The sequence below is a fragment of the Meriones unguiculatus genome, chromosome 4, assembly GCF_030254825.1.
Source record: "Meriones unguiculatus strain TT.TT164.6M chromosome 4, Bangor_MerUng_6.1, whole genome shotgun sequence".
Lineage (NCBI taxonomy): Eukaryota > Metazoa > Chordata > Mammalia > Rodentia > Muridae > Meriones > Meriones unguiculatus.
The window spans coordinates 127,664,044-127,686,956 of NC_083352.1; the positions used below are offsets into that span (position 1 = coordinate 127,664,044).

General features: G+C 47.3%; 1 protein-coding gene across 4 annotated transcripts; it reads right to left on the reverse strand.

Annotated features, from left to right (window-relative positions):
• Positions 1 to 430: 430 nt before the first annotated feature.
• On the reverse strand, positions 431 to 19,424 carry Sdcbp2 (syndecan binding protein 2). Of its 4 annotated transcripts, none has more exons than XM_021661368.2 (9): positions 19,287 to 19,424; positions 10,429 to 10,501; positions 8,867 to 8,936; positions 7,762 to 7,862; positions 3,878 to 4,036; positions 3,132 to 3,307; positions 2,880 to 3,051; positions 1,175 to 1,266; positions 431 to 918 (listed from the first exon to the last, which is right to left on the reverse strand). In XM_021661368.2, exons 2-9 carry the CDS (start codon positions 10,480 to 10,482, stop codon positions 864 to 866), a joined length of 879 nt encoding a protein of 292 aa, XP_021517043.1. In that variant the 5' UTR covers positions 10,483 to 10,501; positions 19,287 to 19,424; the 3' UTR covers positions 431 to 863. The 4 variants fall into 4 exon arrangements, with proteins under 4 accessions (XP_021517043.1, XP_060239083.1, XP_021517044.1 ...); XM_060383100.1 differs by lacking the exon at positions 19,287 to 19,424 and adding an exon at positions 15,571 to 15,645; XM_021661369.2 differs by lacking the exon at positions 19,287 to 19,424 and adding an exon at positions 15,396 to 15,552.
• Positions 19,425 to 22,913: the final 3,489 nt, after the last annotated feature.

Here is a 22,913-nt window from a genome sequence, read left to right on the forward strand (position 1 = left end):
GGATCAGCTGTCGGCTGGCTGGGCCCCACTAGGCTCTGCTGTGTAGGGCTGGGGTCTCTGTCCATCTGAGATCAGGTACAGGATCTAGAATCCTATGTCCCTTCATGCTCAGCACAGGGAGGATATTCTTAGTAGTCCTGAAATGGCTTCTCTGACCCATTCTGTAACTACAGAAACCACCATGACCACTCAGCAGGGGTTCCAAAGCCAGAGCAGGGCCCCTCTACTCTCCCTGTCATCCCACAGCCACATGCCCCTCAGTGCCAATGCCCCAATGACACACTGGCAAGTACCCCACGGCACACTGAGCACTGCTCTCAGAGGCACACAGAGAAGACCTTGGCCCAGCTACTGTCCAAAAGCAAAAGCCGCCCTGGGATGTCATTCGAGCAGGAATTGGGGAATTTTCAAGAACTTTCATGGAAGGGCCTCTGCTTAAAGTAAACTCTTTATTCAAAAGACGGTAAAGGGTTTTACCACTGGTCTATACACAATATGTGACAAAGATCAATGAAGGTAAAGAACACATCAGGTACTCCTCTGTCGAATCAGGCAGCTGACTTCCTAGAGGGGGTAAAAGTCTGCAGAGGGACCCAGTAGCACTCAGGGACCTTTGCCTAAGGACCTAGCATCTAGGGTACAGAGAACCAGGTGCTAGCGTCCCACCTGTGCCCCAGCATAGCTAGTGCTCCAGATCCAAGGGGGTCTGGAAACAGCAATGACAGACTTATCCAATATGCATCCTCCTGGGACACACCCCCGTAATACCCAGACCCAGGCTGCAAGCCAGCTGCAACCTGACATCTGAGGACTGCTGTCTTCCCTGCAGGACGGCAGGAGGCCTGAGGCACCCTCCTGTAACTTCAGATGTCTGGGATGGAGTGGTCCATGGTGTGCTGAAGCAGCAATGGGGACAACCTAAACAAGGCAACAGTGATAGTAACTGGCAGCTGTTCTTCCTTGATCCTCACCCCAGCCTGTTTACCCCACAGGAGCTGTGTTCAGCCCCTACTTCTAAGGATGTCAAGTGCATGAGAAGCCACTAGACACCATGGAACTGATGAAAGATCAAAGATAGGGCAGAGCAGACCTGTGCTCTGGGTCAGCACGGAGGCTGCCAGGGCATAATAGGCGGTGAGAGGCAGAGTGCAGAGGTTGGGTGTAATGGCCTTACTTTTTGATCATATGCTCGTAGATCACAGAGGGAATGAGGGTCAGTGTGATGACGTTTCCAGCTGTGGTCAGAATCTCTGTAATCATTTTGTCCTAAAGAGGAGGAAAGGGACTGGTCAATTTGGAAACCAGGGCCAGCACTGCTGCCCAACTGTAGCTCAGCATGGCTATTGCTAGAGGCTTCCCAGAATCCTAGACATCTCAGGTTAGGGTATTGTTCCTGAGAATTGCCAGGATCACAAGAGCATGACACCAGCCTCCCATTCCTTGAAGACAGCACTGCCCCACAAATGTGACTCTCCTGCCCTAACAACTTCGCCAGTCCCATTTACACTTGGACTCCAGTGGGAGACACTGGGTCCACCTGTATCCTCAGGCTCCCCCTGGCTCCCCTGAGCCAGCCATATGCGTCCTCTCCCACACCTCACTGACTAGTAAGAAAAGCTTAGATCATGAAGAGAACAGGCAACTCCATGCAAAGGGTGCCTGCCAGTCAAAAGACTGCAGCTGTAGTAATGAGCCTGTGGTCCCTGCTCAGACCCTGGTGACAAATGCAAATCATTTTACATTTATATGGTTCTGTGCTTCCTTGGTTGTTCCAGAATAAATAGGGGAAGAGATGCTTCAGGGGAGTACTGATGGGCAAAAACTCTGAAAGACAACTGATCTCAAAAAGTGTAACTACCTGGCACTGCTGAAGAGCATAGGCCGAAGGATCTCGTGGCACTGTGGCTAGGCGGGGTAACCTGTGAGTTCACAGTGATGGTTTGGATCATCTGCAGATGGAAGAACCATCTCCCAGCATGGCTACTCTTAGACTTATGACTGAATTTTTATTTTTTCAAAGGAAGCAACCTACAGCTGCTCACAAGTGCCATTACTGCACGCAGATTTTCAAGCAGAGACTGTGGTGGCCTTTTGACCCGGCATGCTCGATCACAGAGAAACGGGAGAAAATGCACCAGGAGGGATCTCAGTCACAGGAAGAACTTACTAACCACAATAGCATGAGCCACTAGAATTAAGTCTCCACGGAAGGTGAGGGGAGACTGCCCAGGACAAGGAAGCAGACATAGGATAGGCGCGGCTTGTACCCACTGTGGAGTAGATGCCACCGCCTACCCATGAGCACTGTGGGGTGGAGAAGCGCTACCACTGTAGACTGGCATGAGGTCAGGACTGAGTTGCTTTCACTTGTTCATGTCTCACACCATACAACTCATCCCTGCCTGTCCCCAGAAGATGCCCTTCTTTCCACAGCTACAGCATGGGCCTGAAGCCTTGTATACCTTCCTGCTCTGCAAAGACCAGAATTCAGCTGTCCCGCTTGAAGAATGGATTTTCAAGTCTGTTTACTAAAGGAAACCCCATTACTGAATGTAATCAGCATCCAGAGAGAAAAGCCACACAGAGGAGGAGGTGTCCTTTGTGACCAGCAGGCCCTGGGTGCCCTTGTCCCACACACTGTAACACCCCTTTGGCACATCCTGTGCATTGGCAATGACCAAATTCTTACTAGGCACCTACTCATTCTGAATGACACTGGTCAGAGCTCCATGCACAAAGTCACACTGAAGCCCCCATCAACCTAAGGCTGGGGAAGCTGAGGCCCTAGCAGGTTCCACAGACTATGCAGACGGGAGCTGTTCCACTCCTGCCATCTCCACAGTGCCCACATTTCCCGGCAGAGCAACACTACTGCCTACCTTTAATCCAATGACGTTCTGTCCGTTCACCTCACACACGTAGTGGTTGGTGAGAAGTCCATTGCGGGCGGCAGAGCTTCCCTTTACCACAGATACAATCTTCCCCTTCTTGATGAAAAAGCCAACTTGGCCTGAGCTGTCCTTGTGCATAGTGACAGTACGCTGGAAGGGCCTGGTAGAGAGGGACAGTGAGTTGGGCTTGCAGGTGTGGCTGGGGCCAGGCAGGGAGCATGCTGGGACCTGGCTACTGACCTGTCCCGAACAACCATGACGATCTTCTCCGATGATGCCTTCTTCAGGGCTTTGTGGGCTTTATGTGTGCTCCACCCAGCACAGTCACACCCATCAATCTGCAGGATCTGGTCCCCAAAGCGCAATCCCACGAGGGATGCAGGGGTGTTGGCCTGGACCAGCTGCACAAAGAGCCCCTGGGAAGCAGGACCCCAGAGTCAGCACCCCTGGCTGCATGAGCCAAGGGCCCTCCTCTAAGATGTTCCTTCCCCACACCCTGAGAGCCTGTAGTATAGTGGGACCTAAGATCTGCAGGGGGATACACAGTTTACCCCTGTTTCCTAGGAGGAGGAGGAAACACGCCAGACCACACAGAGTAAGCTGAATCATCATTTCAGCATCGTAATCAATTCTCCTGTACCACCCTTCCCAAAAACATCTGGCTGGCTTTCTCTACACTCATCAGGAAGCTAGACCCATGGGAGCTAGGGTGCAGGGAAACAGGGAGTCTGAGTGACAGTGTGGGGCTGAAAGAGGATCCCCGCTGCAACTGGGCACAGCCTTGAGGCATCAGATATTAAGGAGTCTGCTCGGAAACTTCCTTGCCGTAGACAGAGGCTCTGTGAACCCTGGGGCAGGAGGCCCCCCCCCATACACTACACCACCTCAGGCTGCTGAGTGACTGTCCCAAAGCTTGTATCCCTGGGGCTGTGACAAGGCTATCTAGCACCAGAGGGGCACACTCTCCTCTACAGACCCTTGCTTACCTTGTCAACAGCCTGCAAGCGCAGTCCAGTCTTGCCACGCTCATCCTTGCACAAGTGGATTTCACGCACCCCAGGCTTGATCTCTGCACGAAGCACACCCAGGTTGTTCCCAGACACTGGTGCTACCACCTGGCCAGGCCCAGGGCTAGTGACCACCATCTGCAGACACAGTAGTGGAGGGGCGGGGTCAGCCAGGCACCTGGAGCCTGGGTCTCTGGTTCTAGGTAGGTCTAGGTAGGGATGAGTAAAGAGGCTAGAACAGTCCCTGGGCAGGCAGGCAGGCAGGCAGACAGGCAGACACACACACACACACACACACACACACACACACAAACACACACATACCATACTTTACAGGGGCTGCAATGGATCTTGATGAGACCACTAGAGGGCATCAAAATCCACACCCCTAAACATGAGTGGGGGGTGGAGAGAGGAAGCTGGTTTCAGGAAGGAGTCACTTTATTTTCCAAAGGAAATTAACATCAAGAAAAGATCAACTTAAAAGTTCATTTAAAAGGAAGATATTTTCACAGTAAATGGTAAGGCATCAAAGATGAAAGGGCTAGGTTTGACTTTGTCTTGAACCAACAATAATTTGAACCAAAAATAAAAATTAATGCCTGGTTCCTCCTGGAATACAGAAAAGAGAAGGATGCCAGTCTCACCAGACACAGGACTAGATGATCCAGCCAGTACAATGAGGCAAGAAAATGGAAAAGGGAACACAGGACAGAGAATTACCATTGTTCCTATTGATAGATGACATGATGGTCTACTAGAATATCTGCAGAAATCTAAAATTTCTAGCTATAATTAAATAACTAAAACATTCGCCAAAGTCCTAGAGTTCAATGTCAGCATATAGAAACCAACTGTTCTAGGATGGTAACTCAAACCTTAGTCTTAGCTATCAAGGAGGCTGAAGCAAGGGGATCCCTTGAACCCACGAATTAGAAGTCAGCCTGAGTAACATAGACTCAACTGTCTATCTATACCCTGACATCCAGAGAGAGAGACAGAGAAAGAGAGAGAGAGAGAGAGAAGTGCAGGAAAAAATGAGATGTGTGTGAATCTAACTAGACACTTTTAGAAATTGTATACTATAGGCGAGAAAAATCCTGATGAACGTTAACAAAGACCTAAGCAAACAGAAGGTCTCCTGTTTGCACACACTGGAAGAGCTGGCAAAGCTGTTGACTCCTCCAACCAACACACAAACACAGCGCACTTCTATCAAAGCTCTACCAAGCTGCTTTGAAGACACGGTCAAGGCAACCTAACCGTAGGGGAAAGACAGTGGGATGTGAACAGTGACACTAATTCAGAAAAAAAGAACAAGATGTGAGGAACCACGTGAACACATCAAGACTTCTCTTGACACAGCACTCCCCTCCATCAGCAGGCACCTAGGAAATCCAGAGAGATCTTCACTGTGGGGAGGACAATTGTTTTGTGGCAAAGGTCAAAGCCAGGTGGGGGTAGGGAGCTAGCCCAACAGAATCTACTGCAGCGATGGATGGCCAGGCAGGGGAGAAAACAGAAACCGTGACATAAACTACACATTTTTCCCCCCAAAATCTACTCAAATTCGATTATAAAGTTAAATGTAAAACAAAACTGTAACAACTTCAGAAGAATGTAAAAGAGAAAATCTTTAGTATCCAGGTCTTGGGAAAAAATTCCTTAGACAGGAAATTCAAGAAAGGAAAAGAAAAAGTATAAAAAAAATTGACTTCATCAAAATTAAGCTTTTCCCTGCAAAAGAGTCTGTCAGGAGATAAAGAGTTAATCCAGAGGCTGGGGGATGATTATTTACAACCTACCTATCTGATGAGGACTCTAGATTATAAAATGTAGTCCCTAAATCCCACCTTTAAAAGTCCAATTAAGATGCATGAAATGGGGCTGGTGATGTAGCTCAGTCAGGAGAGCATCGCCTAGCATGCACATGGCCCTGGGTTTGATCCCCTACACCACACAAACCAGGCATGGTGGCACACATCTGTAACCTCAGCACTTGAGACCTGAAAGTCAGAAGTTAAAGATCACTCTCAGCTACACTTTGAGTTTGAGGACAGACGAGGCCAGATCTTGTCTCAGGTGATGGGCACACGAAAAGATATTCCACACCACTAGCTGACAGGAAAATGCAGGTGAAGACCTGCCATAACTAGTGACAATACCAAGTTCTGGTGAAGGTGTAAAGGCACCAGGCATGTACCACAGACACACAACATAAGACATGAACACAGCATCCCAAAAGAGTCATAATTTCTGATTTATGCTTAGATAAATGACACAATTTATCTAATGATACAATTGAAATGATACAATTATACAGACAGCGGGTGGGGGCAAGGCTGGGAGAATAAGGCTGCGAGTGTGGCACAATGGTAGAACAGTTGCCTAACATCCATGAGGTCCCAGGTACTGCCACAGAAAGGGAGGATGTTGTGGATGTAAACATGTTTTTGTTTTGATTTCAGGTGTAGGATAAGGAACTGATTCAGACTTTTCACAGCAGCGAACTATTTGCTCATGCAGGCTCTGGGAGGGGCTCTTTCCCAGCTGAAGAGATAGTTTAGTTCTGAGGACTCTGAGAGCAAATATAAGGCCAGAGCCCAGAGACTGTTGAGGGCACTCTGTGAAAGGAGGCTGCTGGGGCTCCCTACTACTGCTCCCGATTGCTGCTGATGCAGTGTGATGAGAGGTAGTTGGAGATAATCCTGAAACGAAGAGTGGACTTGCCACAAGGAACCCAACGACCCTAACCAGCAGGAAGTAACTAAAGAGACCTCTGCCCCCTGTCCCCATTAACTTCCTTTCTCCTACCTGCTATTGGGGTATTGGAACAGATTGGGGTGTAGAAGGGAGAAAGAGACATAAGAAACCCAAACAAAATAGTTTAAAAAAGTAATGCCAACAGGAGGAGGATGAGTAAGGGATGGGAGAAAGAAAAGAAAGGGAAGGTTGCCCGGGGTTAGAGAGGGATGGAGGAGGGAGTAGGTGTGACCACAAAAGGAGAGGAGGAGAGCTTGCTAATGATAGATGGTCTTGTCTTAAGATGGGGTGATGGTTCCATGAATCTGAACAGTGATAAGCTGACAGAGTGATGGACACACTCTACCCACGTAGATTACTGGTCTTGCTACTGTACTGTGGTTATGAAAGCAACACTTGGTGAAATACTTTCTATCTTTGCAACATCCCAGGAACCTATTATTTTTTAAAGGTGAAAGTATTGAAAATAATTACAATGATAAAAATTGCTAAGTGTGGAGCTTGAGAGAAGTTGCTTAGCAGTTCAGAGCACCTGTTGTTCTTGCAGAGAACCCAGCACCCACATGGTGGCTCACAACCTTCTGTAACCCCAGTTCTAGGTATCTGACATCCTCTTCTGGCTCCCATGGGTACCAACCACACATGCAGTGCACATGCATACAGGCAAAAGAATCATATACATAACAGTAAAATAAAACAAATCTTTTTCAAAAACATCCAGGAGTGGTGGTGCATGTCTTTAATTTCCGCACTCAGAAGGCAGAGTCAGGCAGATCTCTATGAGTTTGAAGCCATCTGGTCTACATAGCCAGTTCCAGGCCAGCCAAGGCTACATAGTGAGACCCTGTCTAAAACAAACAAACAAACAAACAAACAAACAAACAAAAAGGTATCCATCATAATTTAGAGTGAGCGCATCTGGGTCTCAATTGCTAGTATAAAGAATGCCTGGACTGACATGCCTGTGCATATACGAATGTGCATATGCATGCACACGCGCACACACGCGCACACACGCGCACACGCACACACACACCTCTCCAAACGGCAAGACTAGGAAGTAGGATATTTAGTGGCCACCTGAGGAGACAAATACCTACATTGTCACCACCTGGAATCTGAGGCAGGTTCTTCTGAACTTCTTGGCTAGAGAGGGAGAGCCCCATATAATTCTCCAGTTCTGCCAGGTTCGGATACAACTCTGATGGTAAGGAAGAGGCAAGGTATCATTCAAGGGCTTCTCATTTTCTGTGAAGCTGGGAAACTTCACTAAACTTCATCCTGATCAGGCTGGAGAGATGTCTTAGCGGTTAAGGACACAGACTGCTCTTCCAGAGGAGAACCCAGGTTCAAACCCCAGCACTCACAACGCAGCTCACAACTGTCTGTAACTCCAAGAACTGACATTCTCACATAGATATGCATGTAGGCAAAACACCAATGCACACAAAAATAAAGGTAAATATTTTTTTTTAAGTTGTCCTCTGACTTCTACAACTCATAATGTGGTCTGTGCCCCTCACACACACAACTAAATAAAAAAAATGCATTTTAAAAGAAATAAGAACACCCTGATCCCCTCAGCATGTCATGTGTCCCAGGGATGGTTAGCAGTGACATGGGCCAGCTCTACTGAAGGCTTGGAGCACCTTTGTCTAGGAGCAACCTCGGACACCGAGACCCACCTAACGCTCAGCTCAACTGCTTTTGGCACCAGTTGGACAATTGACAAAAAGCCAGACTATGTACAGGACCACCAGGGACCACACGCCATGATGTGGGGCAGCTCAAGGAGACAGCAGAGCTTCTCTCACAGGACTGATCCACAGTTGCTATGAGCTTCTGTATGGGCTACCTCAAACATCTGGTCTTCCCCAGATGGCCTGCCCATGGTGGTACCAATTAGGCAATTTCTGCCCCACTAGTTCCTCCACTGTTTCCTCAAAGGGTGAATGTTAATGTACATACCCCCCTGCCAGAGTGACAAGTGAGAAATGGGCACTGAGAAGTGGCCAGAAAACTGGGCCACATCCTGAGGGTCAGTACAACCCACATACCCAGGAGAGGTGGGCCTGCCTGGTCCTGAGAACAGGAGTCCCAAGTTCTCTCCCATGCCTGGGTGACAGGCCCAGCAGTTCTGGGGTGTGTGGTGGCATTGGGGCTGTCACAGAATGAACACTGAACACTGGGGTCAGGCTCACTTACCTGAAAGTGGGGGTGCAGAAGCCAGCGGGGCCGACAGAGTGGGCATCATGGGTGAGGCTCTGGCCTGGGCCTGGAAAAGAACATGGAGTGTTGCTCAGCTGTAGCTGGGACCGCAGGAACTCTTGCCTGGGACCTCCTGAGGCAGGGACTCTGAGCATTGAGTATTATTGTAGACTTATAATGGTGGGGTGTCCTAGAACCCTCAAGGCTCCAGACCATATGTAAATGTAGCCTCTACATACATACATGATACAAGGCAGGTGTAGAAAGTCAAATACTGCCTGTGTTCACTCACGCTAAAGCTAAATGAACAATGTTCTCTATACATAGAAGGGCAACTGTATGCAAAAGGGACATCATGTATATGCAGCATTTATTTGGAGTTTTTTCTTTGGCTATTTTTCCTCTCTCAGTTATGAAACTTGTATGCATGGATTTCATATCTCTGAGACCCACCTGTGGACACTATGACCTGTCTCTAATGGGTCAGTTTTATTATGCAACAGGAAGAATGTCATTTTTAGCCTTGTTTTTCCAGAGTTGTGTTTTTCAGTCATTCAAGGAAAATTAAATGATTTAGCTGGAGGAGGAGGAGGAGGAGGAGAAGTGGGGGGGCAGCTATGGTTCGTACTCAGCAATGACTAATACTTCAAAAGAGCAGGGTGAGAGGAGTTTGAGTGCTCCAAGCTCAAAGAACTGATATAAGCCTGAAGTGATGGATGTGCCAGCCACATGGATCTGACAGGTTAAAATGTCACATGTACCTCACGAGTATGTGCAGCCACAAAGCGATAATTAAAAATCAAGGCTGAATACTTTTTAAAATGTGGCCTCTTGCAGCTAGAGAGATATCTCAGTGGTCAAGAGCACTTGCTGCTCTTGCTGAGGACCTGAGTTCAGTTCCCAGCACCAACATCTCAACTGACAAACATCTTCAACTGTAGTTCTAGAGGATCTGATCCCTTCTTCTGGCCTTTGTGGTTCTGGGCATTCACATGGTACATATACAATACACGCAGAGAAAATATACATAATATAAAAATAAATAAATCTTTTTTAATGTGGCCTCTTTGGACAAACATCTTTCTGGCAGAAAGTTCTCTAGTGCCTATGATCAATTGTTTTATATCCATGGCAACCAAAGCACAAAAGCCAAACTCCCAACCAGGTTATCAGGGAGAAAAACTGAAATTCCCAAAGCTTCTGGGGACACAGAGGAGTTGGGGTAGAGGTGGAAGAGACTGCTGGAGTCTGAGCAGGCTAAGCTTATACTCTAGGTTTCCTGGGGAAACTGTATGGCACCTGGGGTGTGCCTTCAGAGGAAGGCACACAACCCACATCACTGTGGCTGCTTTGTCTTTTCCACTTCTGCTCTGATTCCACGGGTCTTGACTCCTGGACTCTCCCTTTACCCATAGGCCTCTACACTGGGCCCTAGGGCTTCCCATGAATTACCAAGAGCTCCCAGTACCCAGAATTCCCCCTTGGCAAGCTTTAGTTACTAGGATTAATCCTCAAGGCCACCATTAGGGACTCTAGACAAATGGAGCCTGGTTCCTTACCTGGATGACTTGGCCCACCTTCAGATCCTCCAGAGATGGGTACAGGATAGACATAACTGCTCTCTGAAGCACCCTGCAGAGCACAGAGGATGAGGAAGGATGAGAATGCAGTTCCCATCCTGAAAAAAAGGCAGGACAGCTGCCTCCTGCCACCTGTGAACCACAACACGCCGAGACCATCACCTGTGGATACTGTCCCATCTTAGAGATGAGGAGCTGGGATTTACACCTGTTTATTTCTTGAGCTCATAATCTCCACCCACAAAATTCCGTATTTTTTAAACTGACCCTAGACCTTAGAAACCAAACTTAGAGGACCATCCAGAATGTACCCAGAAGACAGGATCAAGGGCTTCATTTTCCCCTGCCATGTGTCAAAAGTCAGATGAACCAATAAGGTTTCCTCATCCAGTTCCACAGGTATGCATGAAGCATCTACTGCATACCAGGTGGGGCCGGGAGCTGGCACCCATAACCACAGCTAAATGGGCATAGCATTTAAACAGAAAGGCAGAAGACTCTAGGAGCCCTCCCAACACCCCTCCCATCCCCAAATATTCCAGCTCCACAGCGTCCTGTAATCTGTCACGGGTAGGGTTGATATTGCTGTGATGAAACACCACGGCCACAGCAGCCTGGGGGAAATGGGAGGAGGGGGTCGCACCCACACTTCCATGGGACTGTCATCACCACAAGCAGTTAGGGCAGGAACCTGGAGGCAGGAGCTGGTGCATAGGCCACTTAAAGGTGCTGCATTTTTGCTTGCTCCTCATGGCTTCCTCAGCCTGCTTCTTATAGAACCCAGAACCTCCGACCCAGGGGTGACACCGCCCATATCAATTAAGAATATGATCTGCAAGCCTGCCTACAACAGGCATTTTCTCAATTGAGGTTCCGTCCTCTGTGTCAGGTGACAAAAACCAGCCGGCACAACTGACCCTTTGTTAACTTGACACACAAACACATCACTTAATAGGCACAACCTTTCTCTTTTTTTGTCCTCAAGTGCTCATATTAATATTACAGTATTATATAGTATATTAAAATTAATATTACACAATCAATTACAAATTAATATTACAAATTCAAACACTTTAAAAGTTCAGTCTCTTTAAAAATCCAAGTTCTCCTTAAAATCCAAAATCTCTTTAAAAATTCAAAGTCTCTCAACTGTAGCATCAAAAATCAGTTAGGTCCTTTCTTACTCCAAGAGGAAGCGCCAAATGGTAGTGTTGCTGCATAGCACACTGAGGCCCCCGGGTTCTGCTCGGGCACTACAGTCCTCCCTCCTCCAGACACACAAACACTACTACACAGGGAGGAGGAACCAGGTCGGTGGCGCTGCGCCCACCCAAATTTCGTCATCCTGGCTGAGAATCTGCAGCCTCTAAGTGGGGTACTATCTCCCCTGAAAGACACACCATTCCCTCCCTAGGTGAAATGCCCAGGGGAGTTTGTCTTTCTGGGTTCTGCCCTTTACACAGTAGACTATGACTCTGACATACTTTCTGCCCTCTGTAGGGCAGGCCACTCCAGCTGGATGCCCCACCCTGCCTCCCTGTCACCTCCTCTTGCTGGACCCGCCTCCCAGAGTAGAGGTCACTGCCCTGTCACCCTGGGCCCTGCCCCAAGGACAGGCTCTGAACTATTCACCCACCTCCAACTCTTCAGTTACCTGTGCCTTCCCAGCTCACAATCACTACTAATGGACAAGGTATGTCCTTCTTAACCATATGTAACAGGAATGCCAGGAAGTGTCATAGGGAACTGACCAGGCTGTACCATGATGATGTGAAACCAGCCCTGTGACCCCGCATGAGGGCATGAGGCACTGAGGGCATTCTTATGAGTCATCTCTCCCTCTGTACCTGCTACCCCAACCCATGTACTCCTTAACTCCCATCCCCAACACCCCTTCCATGTATCACCAAGCCCCCTCTCAACCCATCCCTGCTGTACTGTTCTGCTCCTCATTGGTGTCACAGCGTCCCCCTAAATAGGCCATGGTCTCCTCTTTCTTTGTTCTCCAGACAGTATCCACCATGCCTTTTAAGCATGAAGCTGGAATGTTGTGGCTTTGCCTAAAGTCCTTTGCTTCTTGGGAGCTGATGCAGAGGCCATGGAGGAATGCTGCTTACTGGCTTGCTCCTCATGGCTTGGTCTGCATTTTCTTTCCTTCTTTCTTTCTTTCTTTCTTTCTTTCTTTCTTTCTTCCTTTCTTTCATCTTTTTTTTTTTTTGACAGGGTTTCTCTATTTTAGTGGTCCTGGAACTCACTTTGTAGAACAGGCTGGCCTCAAACACAGAGATCCACCTGCCTCTGCCTCCCAAGTGCTGGGATTAAAGGCCTTTGCCACCACTGCCCAGCTCAGTCTGTATTCTTGAAGAACCCAGAACCAGCAGCCCAGGGTGGTACCAAAAGCCCAATCTTGTAGAGGCATTTTTTTTTAATTGAGGTTCTCTCCTCTCATATGACCCTAGCTTGTGTCAAATTGACATAAAAACCAACCATCACAATTGACTCCTTATCAACCTGGAATACAAACACATCACTGTTAAGTCATAACCTTTCCTTTCTTGTTCATCCAGGTTCACATATTAATATCAACATCAAAATGTAAAACATTTCAACTTTTAAAAGTCTCACAGTCTTTAAAAATTCAAATACTGAAAGTTCAAAGTCTCTTTAAAATAATCAAAATTCTCTAAAAATCCAAACTCTCATTAAAAGTTCAAAATCTATCAACTCCTGTTGGGCTCCTGTAAAATCAAAATAAATTAAATATTTTGTTATTCCAAGAAGAAAGAACCAGGGCACAATCATATCAAATCAAAGTAAAACCAAATTCCAACCATGTAAATAACTCAATGTCCAACATCTGTAATTCACTCACAATCTGTGGGCTCCTCCAGAGAGCTTGGGTCCCTTCTCCAGCTCCAACTTCTGCAGCACACACAGCTTTTTCCTAGGCTAAGGCTGGCTATGCTCCACTGCTGCTATTCTTGGCACCATGATACTGGCATCTTCAAAATACTGGGGTCTTTGCTGCAACTGGGCTGCACTTTCACCAATAGCCTCTCTTCGACTCTCGTCAGGAAATCCAGCCCTGTCACACAGTGCCAAGCCTCAGTTGCCCTCCATGACCCCTTCATGCCTTCAAAACCAGTACCACTCAGATAACACACTACCAAGTTTAGCTGCCAGCACACAGTACACCGCTGGCCGCCTCTATAACACAGCTTCTGTGTGCTGACTCCCAAGAAACACTTCCCAGATTTCACCTTAGTGATGCCAGTCTTTTTACTCACCATTAATTTCTCAGCCCCAGCTGAATCTGCATCATTTGTCCCAGTAAAGCAATGTTCTTACCTCTGTGGTGCTGGTCTCTTGTTAATCACAGCCAAATCTTCTAGTCTTCAGCCCCAGCTAACTAGAACCACAGGTTCTCAATTCGAAATAGCAAATGTCCCTGACAGTCTTAGCGTCTCTCTGAAACTTCACAAATCAGGCCTCTATCATCACTGCTTTCAGCATTATTCTCTAGTCTTCCAAATTCTCACAGCATTTCACCAAGCTTTGAACACTCGATGGCTTTTACAGCCCAATTTTCCAAAGCCCTTCCACAATCCTCCCAAAAACAACATGGTAAGCTAGATCACATTAATATCCCACAATCCTGGTACCAATTTCTGTCTTACTTAGGTTTATTATTGCTATCATGAAACACCATGACCAAAAGCAGCTTGGGGAGGAAAGGTTTTATCTGGCTTAGATATTCTGAATCACAGTACACTGAGGGAAGCCAAAACAGGAACTCAAACTAAACTGGAACCTGGAGGCAGGAGATGATGCAGAAGCCTCAGAGAGTGCTGCTTACTGGCTTGCTCCTCGTGGCTTTCTCAGCCTGCTTTCTTATAGCACCCAGGACCACCAGCTCTGGAGTGGCCCCACCCACAATGGACTGGGCCATCCACAACCACCACCAATTAAGAAAATGCTCCACGGCCAGATCTTAGAGGCATTTTCTCAATTGAGGTTCCCTCTCTCAGATGCAGAACTTTCTCAGTCCCATCTCTCAGATGACTCTGGCTTCTGTCAAGTTGACATAAACTAGCCAGAACCTTCCCTTGGAACACAGCCTGGATTTCCTAAAATGGCCCACAAGGGCTTCCTGAATCTTCCCTGGAATGAAACTGGTAGCCCAATGGCCAGATGTAAAGAAATTTTATTTGAGCTTGCAAAATACTTAACAATTTTCTGCTTACTACAAAATTGCTACACTTGACAGATTCCACTGATCCTGAAAAACGGGAACCTTTGGCAACTGAAGCTTCAGCTGAACAGCCACAGACTCCAGTGTCACTTCCTTTCCCAAACCAACCAATCAACCCACCCATGCACGCATCGCCCTGCAGGCCTTCTTGTCTGACATGAACCGGTACTAGCATTACAAAATCTGAAAATAGAAAGTTCACTTCTAATTTGTACTGAAAAATATAAATAGTTGACAAGCTAAGTGGCTCGGCCAGGGCTCCTTTATAGAAGGGGCTCCACCTGCTTTCTTCCGACTCAGTGCTGATTTCTGTGGCCTGCCGGGACAGCTGCAGTTCCTTATCTTCGGCTAGTCTTTGGGGCAGAAATGACTGTCCTAAGACAAGAATTTCCTAGGGGCAAAGTGAGAATGATTCTAACCTCCTTTCAGATCAGCCACTGGAAGAGATCCCTTGGCTTGGGCCCTACCCTACAGCGCACACCCTCCAGGTGATTTAACCTTGAATTAACTTGCAGCAGTTACCATTTACCAAATTTTGCTTCGCTACCAGGAGTATGCACTGCGCGGAACCGAACATAAGACAGGAATCGAACCGTGTCTTCCTTTTTCTAACAGGACAGCAATGGAGAAGACGCATTTTGCAACTGCCCTCTGAAAGAAAATAGGCCTAGAGACCCACTTCCAGGAAACTGACCTCAGACTGAAACACTTTCACCACTGCCTTCACAAGAAATGGTGCATATTCTTTTATTGCAGGCTGCGGTCCTTCCCCTCACGACAAGGCATCCTTGCCAGGGCAGCAACTCAAGACAAACCCTAACCCGTCCCTTCCCTTTAGATGTGAGACCACATAGGCACATTTCACGCACTGAGTACAAGGCAGAGTCCCAACTGTCCAGGGACTATCCCCTGTACGCCCGGACATCTCACTGCTCCGCAACCCACGAGCTGCCTACGCTGGACTAAGACTCCCAGCCCAGCCGGAAGCCGTGGGCTATTACGCCTGCGCAGAAATCCCGCTCGGCTGCGTGAGATACCTACGACGCACGCGCACACAGCTTGCATGTCGGGGTTTCCCAGGATGCCCCGCGGCTGCGAAGTCATAGTGATAGTGTTTGTGCTCCCAGCGTTAGGTCTGCTTCGGCTCCGGCATCCAAAGAGATCGGCAATGCAGCGGAGTACGCGACAGGAATGCCAATCTGACTCTGCAGTCTTCCTCATGCAAACCTAGACTTAGAGCCCGTGGCTCTCCCGAGGTGCCCCTTGTGTGTAGTGGTTCCTTAGACCGGTTGGCTTACTCAGCACTGAGGCAGCAGTGGGTGAGGGAGTAGAGCAGAGTTGACACCGCGCCTTCAAGTCCTTCGGTGTTGCCTCTGATGTCACCCTCTCTCCCATGCTCTCAGGATCCCAGCATGGCCCTGACTCTTGACCTACCCTGGTTGAAAATGCAGGCGCCAACCACCAGTGCTGGAACCATTAGACATCTGCTGCCCGGGGGTGGGTGGACTTGACTGAGGGATTACTTCCTATGGAAGATTAGATCGCCCTTTTCAAGTAGCTCAAGCAATGGATTCCATGGGATGTAGGGGAAAAGCTATGAAAATCAGGGAAATCTCTGAGAGGTAAGAGACCCACCTGTGACCATGAAGGATGGAAAGTTTAAGCCAGTGAGAGCAGCGTGCTATTTCTGGATAGGGAGGCTCAGGCAAATTTCCACCTGCTTTTTGAGTATGTGTTACCTTCAAGAGACTCTCTTGAAGTTTTCCCAAATCGTGGCTGCCGCCCCACCAAATATACGTATGAACTGAGCCAGAAATCTGTGAGTTACCCTCAAACCCGCCTTTACCTGTTAGTGAAGCCACAGCTAGCTCTTGACAGCAGCATTAATCTCAGACTTCAACATGCCTTTAAAAATTTCATAACTGACCCCTGGTGGACATGTCTCTATCCTTAGCCCCCATCTACTCACTGCATTTTATTCATTCCAAATGGCTTGCTAGCTCTAAAACAGCCTTCATGCTTTGGCAGTGCTGTTCCCTCTGTCTTGAATGTCATCTACAGTTCATGTGGTGAATCGTTCAGTTCTAAGCCTGCCCCTAAACCCTACACCCACACAACCTTCAAGGATCTTCATACCTCTTTTCCCTAGATCACAGCATCATATGTATTCAGTAGTCATTATTTGTTCCACAAATATTTAGGAAGCACCTATTGTGAGCCAGGCCTTCTGCATTTCCTAGATCGAAATTCCACCATGCTGTATTTGTTTGCCTGTCATCCCCACTAGCCAGTGTGAATTGTCTGTGTCAAGCCCCAGCATCTCCATAAAGCTACAGGAGGAGAAGAGCAGGCACAGAGAAAAGAATCCTGAAAGCCTAGTCTGCCCCTATTTCCTCCCAATTGAAACAACCTTCCGTCCCGGAAGGGAGTGGGAAGCCAGTAGGACTCAGGAAGCTAAGGGAGCATAAAAGACTGTGAAGCTGTGATTCACGAAGTCCTCCCCGAGCTTATATAAGCAGTGAACAGTTGCACAGGGAGCCAAGATTCCTCTGGGGAGCTCTCTGCAGTCATCACCCATCCTGGGGTGGGCTCTTCTGTGATGTAGCTGCCTCTCTGAGTCACCCAAGCTCCTTTGACCCTTCTAAGCTCCTTGGTTTACCACGGTAGACGTGGAATATTTTAGTTCAGCGATTCTCAACCTGTGGCTTGCAACCCCTTTGGGATCAAATGACCCTTTCACAGGAGTCACCTAAGACCCACAGGATTCGCCTAAGACCATCAGAAAACATTTACATTACGATTCAAAACAGCAAATTTACAGTTATAATTTTATAATTTCATGGTTGGGGGTCAGCACAACATGAGAAACTGTATTAAAGGGTCACAGCATTAAGAAGGTTGAGAATCACTGTTTTCATTGGTCTGCCATTGGTTCTTTGTCTGAAGTGAATAGATGTTTGTTCACATCTCCCTAGAAATGTCACCTGACACCTAGATAAACATTGTTCCTATTACCAGCTGAAGAAGATCCCTTGAAGAATAACTGGGTGTAGAAAGGGAAACTAGAGCCCTAATGAGGTGCACGTAAAGTAGTGTGACAACAAAAGAATTTGCTCACATTCCTGCAAGTAGCAACTTCTCTACTTCCTTCCAGTCCTTGCTCCCAGGGACTTCCCTTCCCAACAATGCCTTTCATATTTCCATCCCAGAGCTTCTTATACTTCTTCATATTGTAAGCAATAGCACCCATGGTATATACCACAGTATACCAGGCCCTGGGGAATCATCAGGGCTGGAAAAGGGCCCATCAGCCCCCATATTTGAATTTTTAAAAATAAGAATACTTTGTTCCAAAATGCTAGAGCTCTGGGACTCCCACTTGTTCCTGTGGACAACTCATCCATCCTTCAGAAAACAAGTGTGGGTTAATGTGGTAGAGTAATAGCTCCTATAAGGCCAAATTAACCCAGGGATCTGGTGAATCGGCAAGGAGGAAGCTGTTGCTAAGCCACAGCCTGTGTCCTCTCCTTCCAGGGCTATACTGTGCCAGAGGAATGGGACTTACAAAATGCTGTTCCCCCAGTGATGGTTCAGGGGAGGCAGGGCAGCAGCTAGGACTTGAGATAGAGGCTTGACCCACTGCCTGCACTGACTGTGAGAGCAAAGAATGGGTAAGGCTCTATATCATTTTGTAACAACAGTGAAATAAATAACATTACCATAACCATAGAGTTAATCAGGCATTAGAGGACTATTTAAACCAGTTACACATGGAGATTATTTAGCACAGTACCTAGCACAAATAGCCAACTCCATAATAACTGTCTGCTTATCCCACATGCACTTATTAGCACCTCATAAGTCCAGGTACTGTGTGGCTGCCCACAGTAAGAAGTGAACAAAATGATCTCTCTCTCAGGTAAGGATTTCTTTGTGACGCTCCAAGACTTTGTAGGCTGGGTCAGGTTGTGGGAAGAACTGGGGAGGGAAAATGAAGTGGTGGAGAGCAGAGGGTGGCAGTAGGACTAGGGGAGCCTTGCTGTGGGGGTGAGAGACATTTGAGTAAAAGCTTAAAGGGCTGGGTGGACAAGGCCATTTCAGGGAGACAATGCTACTGCACAGAGGTGAGGGTGTCCTCTGTGTTTAGGGACACCTGACCCCCGAGACTGAAGTTAGCTGTTCAGAGGACTATGAGAGAGGAAGCCAGAGAGGAAGGGAGAGGCCCAGATCCTTGTGGGCTTGTAGGTCTTGGTGAGAATGTTGGCCTTTCTTGAGTGAGAGTCAGCCACTAGAGAGAGATCTGAGCATCAAAGAGCCACAACTTTCAGGGCCTCCTGGCTAATGGCTGTGGGAGAGAGGTAAGGGTAAAAGCATAGGGCAGTGCAGAAAATCATTCATTCTTCAAGCCCTGCCTGGGCCTGGGAGCAGAAAAGGAAAGCTCCTTTTCCAATTCATTCCAAGAATAAAGTGAATTAAAAGACTACCTAGGAAGCCCCAGAAGACATGGCAAGGGAAGGAGAGAAATTAATTGTAAGTAGCTCTTGTTTAGCTCCTCTATCCCAGCCAATACAGATTCTGTTCTTACCTGCTGGCCCAGCACCCTGTATCCTTCTCCAGCCACTGCAGAGTCTCTTGCTGGTGGCCTGTGTCCCAGTTGGGTTCCTGCTCTGGGAAGGGTGGTTCCTGCCCTTGTTCAGCTGACTCACTGTGGACTGGGATAGGCCCAGGTTAAGCTGTACAGCTAGGTAAACAGAGCAGTCACCAGGCCCATGTGAGACCTTGCCTTAGCATAGATTCAGAGGCGGGGTTAAGGTGCACAGCTGATATGAGTGGATATTGTACTGACAGGTGCAAACTAGGGCTTGGCCCTATGAGGAAGTTGGCTCCCGCCATGGAGACCCCAGTCTGCTGATGGGCCAAGTCAGTTGTCTGGAGAGCAGTGAGATACATGCCCTGGGTCCTAAAGAGTGGCCTTATTTTATAACCTAGTATATTTCTTAGAAATGTAATACAATGAAATCTCTGTGTTCATCACTGTTTCTTTTAGTAAAACCAATCTAGAAATATCAGATGCCTGACATTCGTTAAAGGAGTCACAAATCTATGGAAGATGACAAAATTATTAAATTACTTCAGGAAAGTGCTAGGAGGAAATATAACCATAATACTAGTGAGACAGTGAAAAATCAAAATTGAGGTCCTACCCTCTGGTTTTGTTTTGAGAAAAGTGTGTACTGCAGGCAGCCTGTAGGGTATATATTCAAATACTCGTAGCTCTGGGTGGAGACTGAGGTTGAACATTTTTTTTCATCCTTCTTCCTTTCCTCCTTTCTCTCTTTCACTCCTTCTCTGAGATGCTAGGGCTTAAGCCTTACTCTTCTAAACAAATGCTGGCCTGACATCTCCAGACCCTGGTGAGCTTTCTGGTTTGTATTTTTATGTGGATTCCAATAATGGTAGCAGAGAGAGAGAGAGAGAGAGAGAGAGAGAGAGAGAGAGAGAGAGCACGTGCGCGCCCGCGGGTGCATAGGCGTGTGCAGCATACCTGCCTGTCTGAGCATGTAGAGGCCTGAGATTGATACTGTCTTCCTCTATTCCTTGCCACCTTAGTTTCTGACACAGGGTCTCTCATTGAACCCAGTGCTCACCCTTTGGGCTGCATTGGCTGCTCAGCAAGCCCTTCGGCTCTGTCTCTGCACCTGTAGAGATGTGTGCTGCTGTTCACAGCTTTCATGTGGGTAGAGGGGTCCTCACACTTGCATAGCAAGCATATAACTCACTGAGCCATCCCTCCAGCCTTGCTTATGATCTTCCTAAGAAAGCAGTAAATGGTAATCTAATTGGTAATCTCCTGGAAGGGGTATTAAGGAACTGTGTTGGGATAGACAGGGCTTCTTTTTCTTTCTTTTCTTTTGTCAGTTTTGTTTTGTTTTTAGACAAGGTCTCTGTAAGTAGTCTTGGCTGGCTTGGAACTCACTGTGTAGGCCAGTCTCGCTTTGAAGTCATAATGATCTGCCTGCCTCTGCTTCCCAAGTGCTAAGTTTAAGGTGTGTGCCACTATGCCTAGCTCTTTTGTGCCCTTAACATTTTTAAACTTTAAAATGTATATTTGTCCTACAAAATAATCACATAAAAGTCAAGTTAAAAAGAAGAGGAAGAGAAATTCCTGGTGACGGTGTCTAGGGAGGGACCCAGGAGTCATGTGCTGGGGAATCCCCTAGCGAATGACGAAGTGCACCCACTCAGGGTGGGGTAGGTATCAGGGATTCAGGCCAGGCATGTTCACATCAGTTCCCATGATGAGCCTGGCAGGATTGTATTAACAGCAGATCCTGAGACACTGCCTGCCTATAAGGAGCCTATAGCCCAGAGTACCACACACAAGAAACACATTTCAGGAATGGTGACTCCCTTGTCCATGTGGCCTTTTGCTTCTGACTCTAAGAATCATCATCTTATATTGCTCATGTGTCTCAAAGGCTGCAAGTTCAACCCTTGGTTCCTTGAGAGTAAGGCCCACTTCTTAGATCTACAAAGGATGCACTCAAAATAAATATTGGAACCAAGGTTATAACCAGGATTTCTGTTTCTTTTTATTTTATTTTATATTTACTTATTTATTTATTGCTTTTTTAAGACAAGGCTTCTCTGTGTAGCCTTGGCTGTCCCAGAACTTACTCTGTAAACCAGGCTGGCCTTGAACTCTGAGATCGCCCTTGCTCTTCCTTCCAAATGTTGGGATTAAAAGTCCATGAGCTTTTTAGTCCTGGGGCTAGCATCATGCTTGTAAGTACTTACTCAAAGAATACATGTTCCTACTAGAAAAGATATCTTCTACAAAACTACAGTTACAAACTTAAATATTCACCATACTTAAAAGAAGAGCTTGTTGGATCAGAGGTCAATCCCAGTTCTATGACATCACATTGATGTCTAAATCTCTGAGCTGGGTTTCCCACACCCACCTGTTCCACAGGCCTGTCCTCATCATTACATGCAATAGGGGTGTGAAGTGCCTGGGAGACTGTGACATGGACATGGAAGGCCACTGTCACAGTCCCATCTCTGTGACTAGGATGGATGTAGAGCTAGATGGCTCTGTGACAAGGGAGGAATGGAACACAGTGTTGAGAGATGTGGTCACAATGGCAACCTGGGGACTCAGTGTGGCAGATGAGTAACAAGAAGAGGCTTTGAAATGTATAACTGAGAGTCACAGGAAGAAAAATGGCCCAAAGAGAGCACAGAGCAGGCCAAAGATGGTGCACATCTTAATCCCTGCACCTGGGAGGCAGAGGCAGGTGGGTCCCTGTGAATTTGAGATGAGCCTGATCTACATAGTGAGTTCCAAGACAGCCAGAGCTACAATAAGAGAGAGACCCTTTCTCAAAAAATAGAGCACAAATGAAAGCGAGGTTGATGTCTGGAGAAAAAACTTGCTTTGACATGTGCTGGCAAAACCACTTGGATTTTAATTGTGTCCTGTAGGCAGAGGTGTTGGAAAAAAGAAAGTTGGGGTACCTGTAGGCAGAGCAATGAAGGAAATGGAGTTGGGGACAGCTGACTGTCAACATTCTGAAGCAGCAACAGCAAGATGGACAGTTTCCTTGAATCGGGTTAGCCATAGCTCTACTTACCAGGTTACTCACCAGCTTTACAGAGTTGTATAACATGAAGCTAATTTTGAAGACATTCCTAACACCGATCATGGTAGTGCATAGATTTGGAACTGAAGCAGAAGGATTTCCTTGGATTGGAGACCATCCTGGGCTATGTTCCCCAGGCCAGGCAGGAATAAAAGGCAACACTCTGTCTCAAACTAGCAAACCCAGAGGTTGGGGAGGAGTCCCATGAAATGTGTCCTCTAGATAGGACATGGCCTATGCACACATAAGTTCATTGCCTCTGTAGTTACCTATACACATCCAAGCCAGTTCAAATTCTAATATGCATCCTGGAGCAGCTCCGGAGGCCCTACCCTTAGCTAAGGAGCTATTGGCAATTGATGCAAGAGTCACTTTTCTCCCTCCCCCTCTCCCTGCCCATCTCCTCTCTCTTTCTGAGATGGGTGTCACTATGTAGCCCTGGATGACCTGGAACTCACTTTGTAGACTAGGTTACCATGGAACTCGCAGAGATCCAAGTGATCGGATTAAAGGTATGTGCCACTCTGCCTAGCCTGAGTCACTTTTATTTGGAAATGCCTTTTATC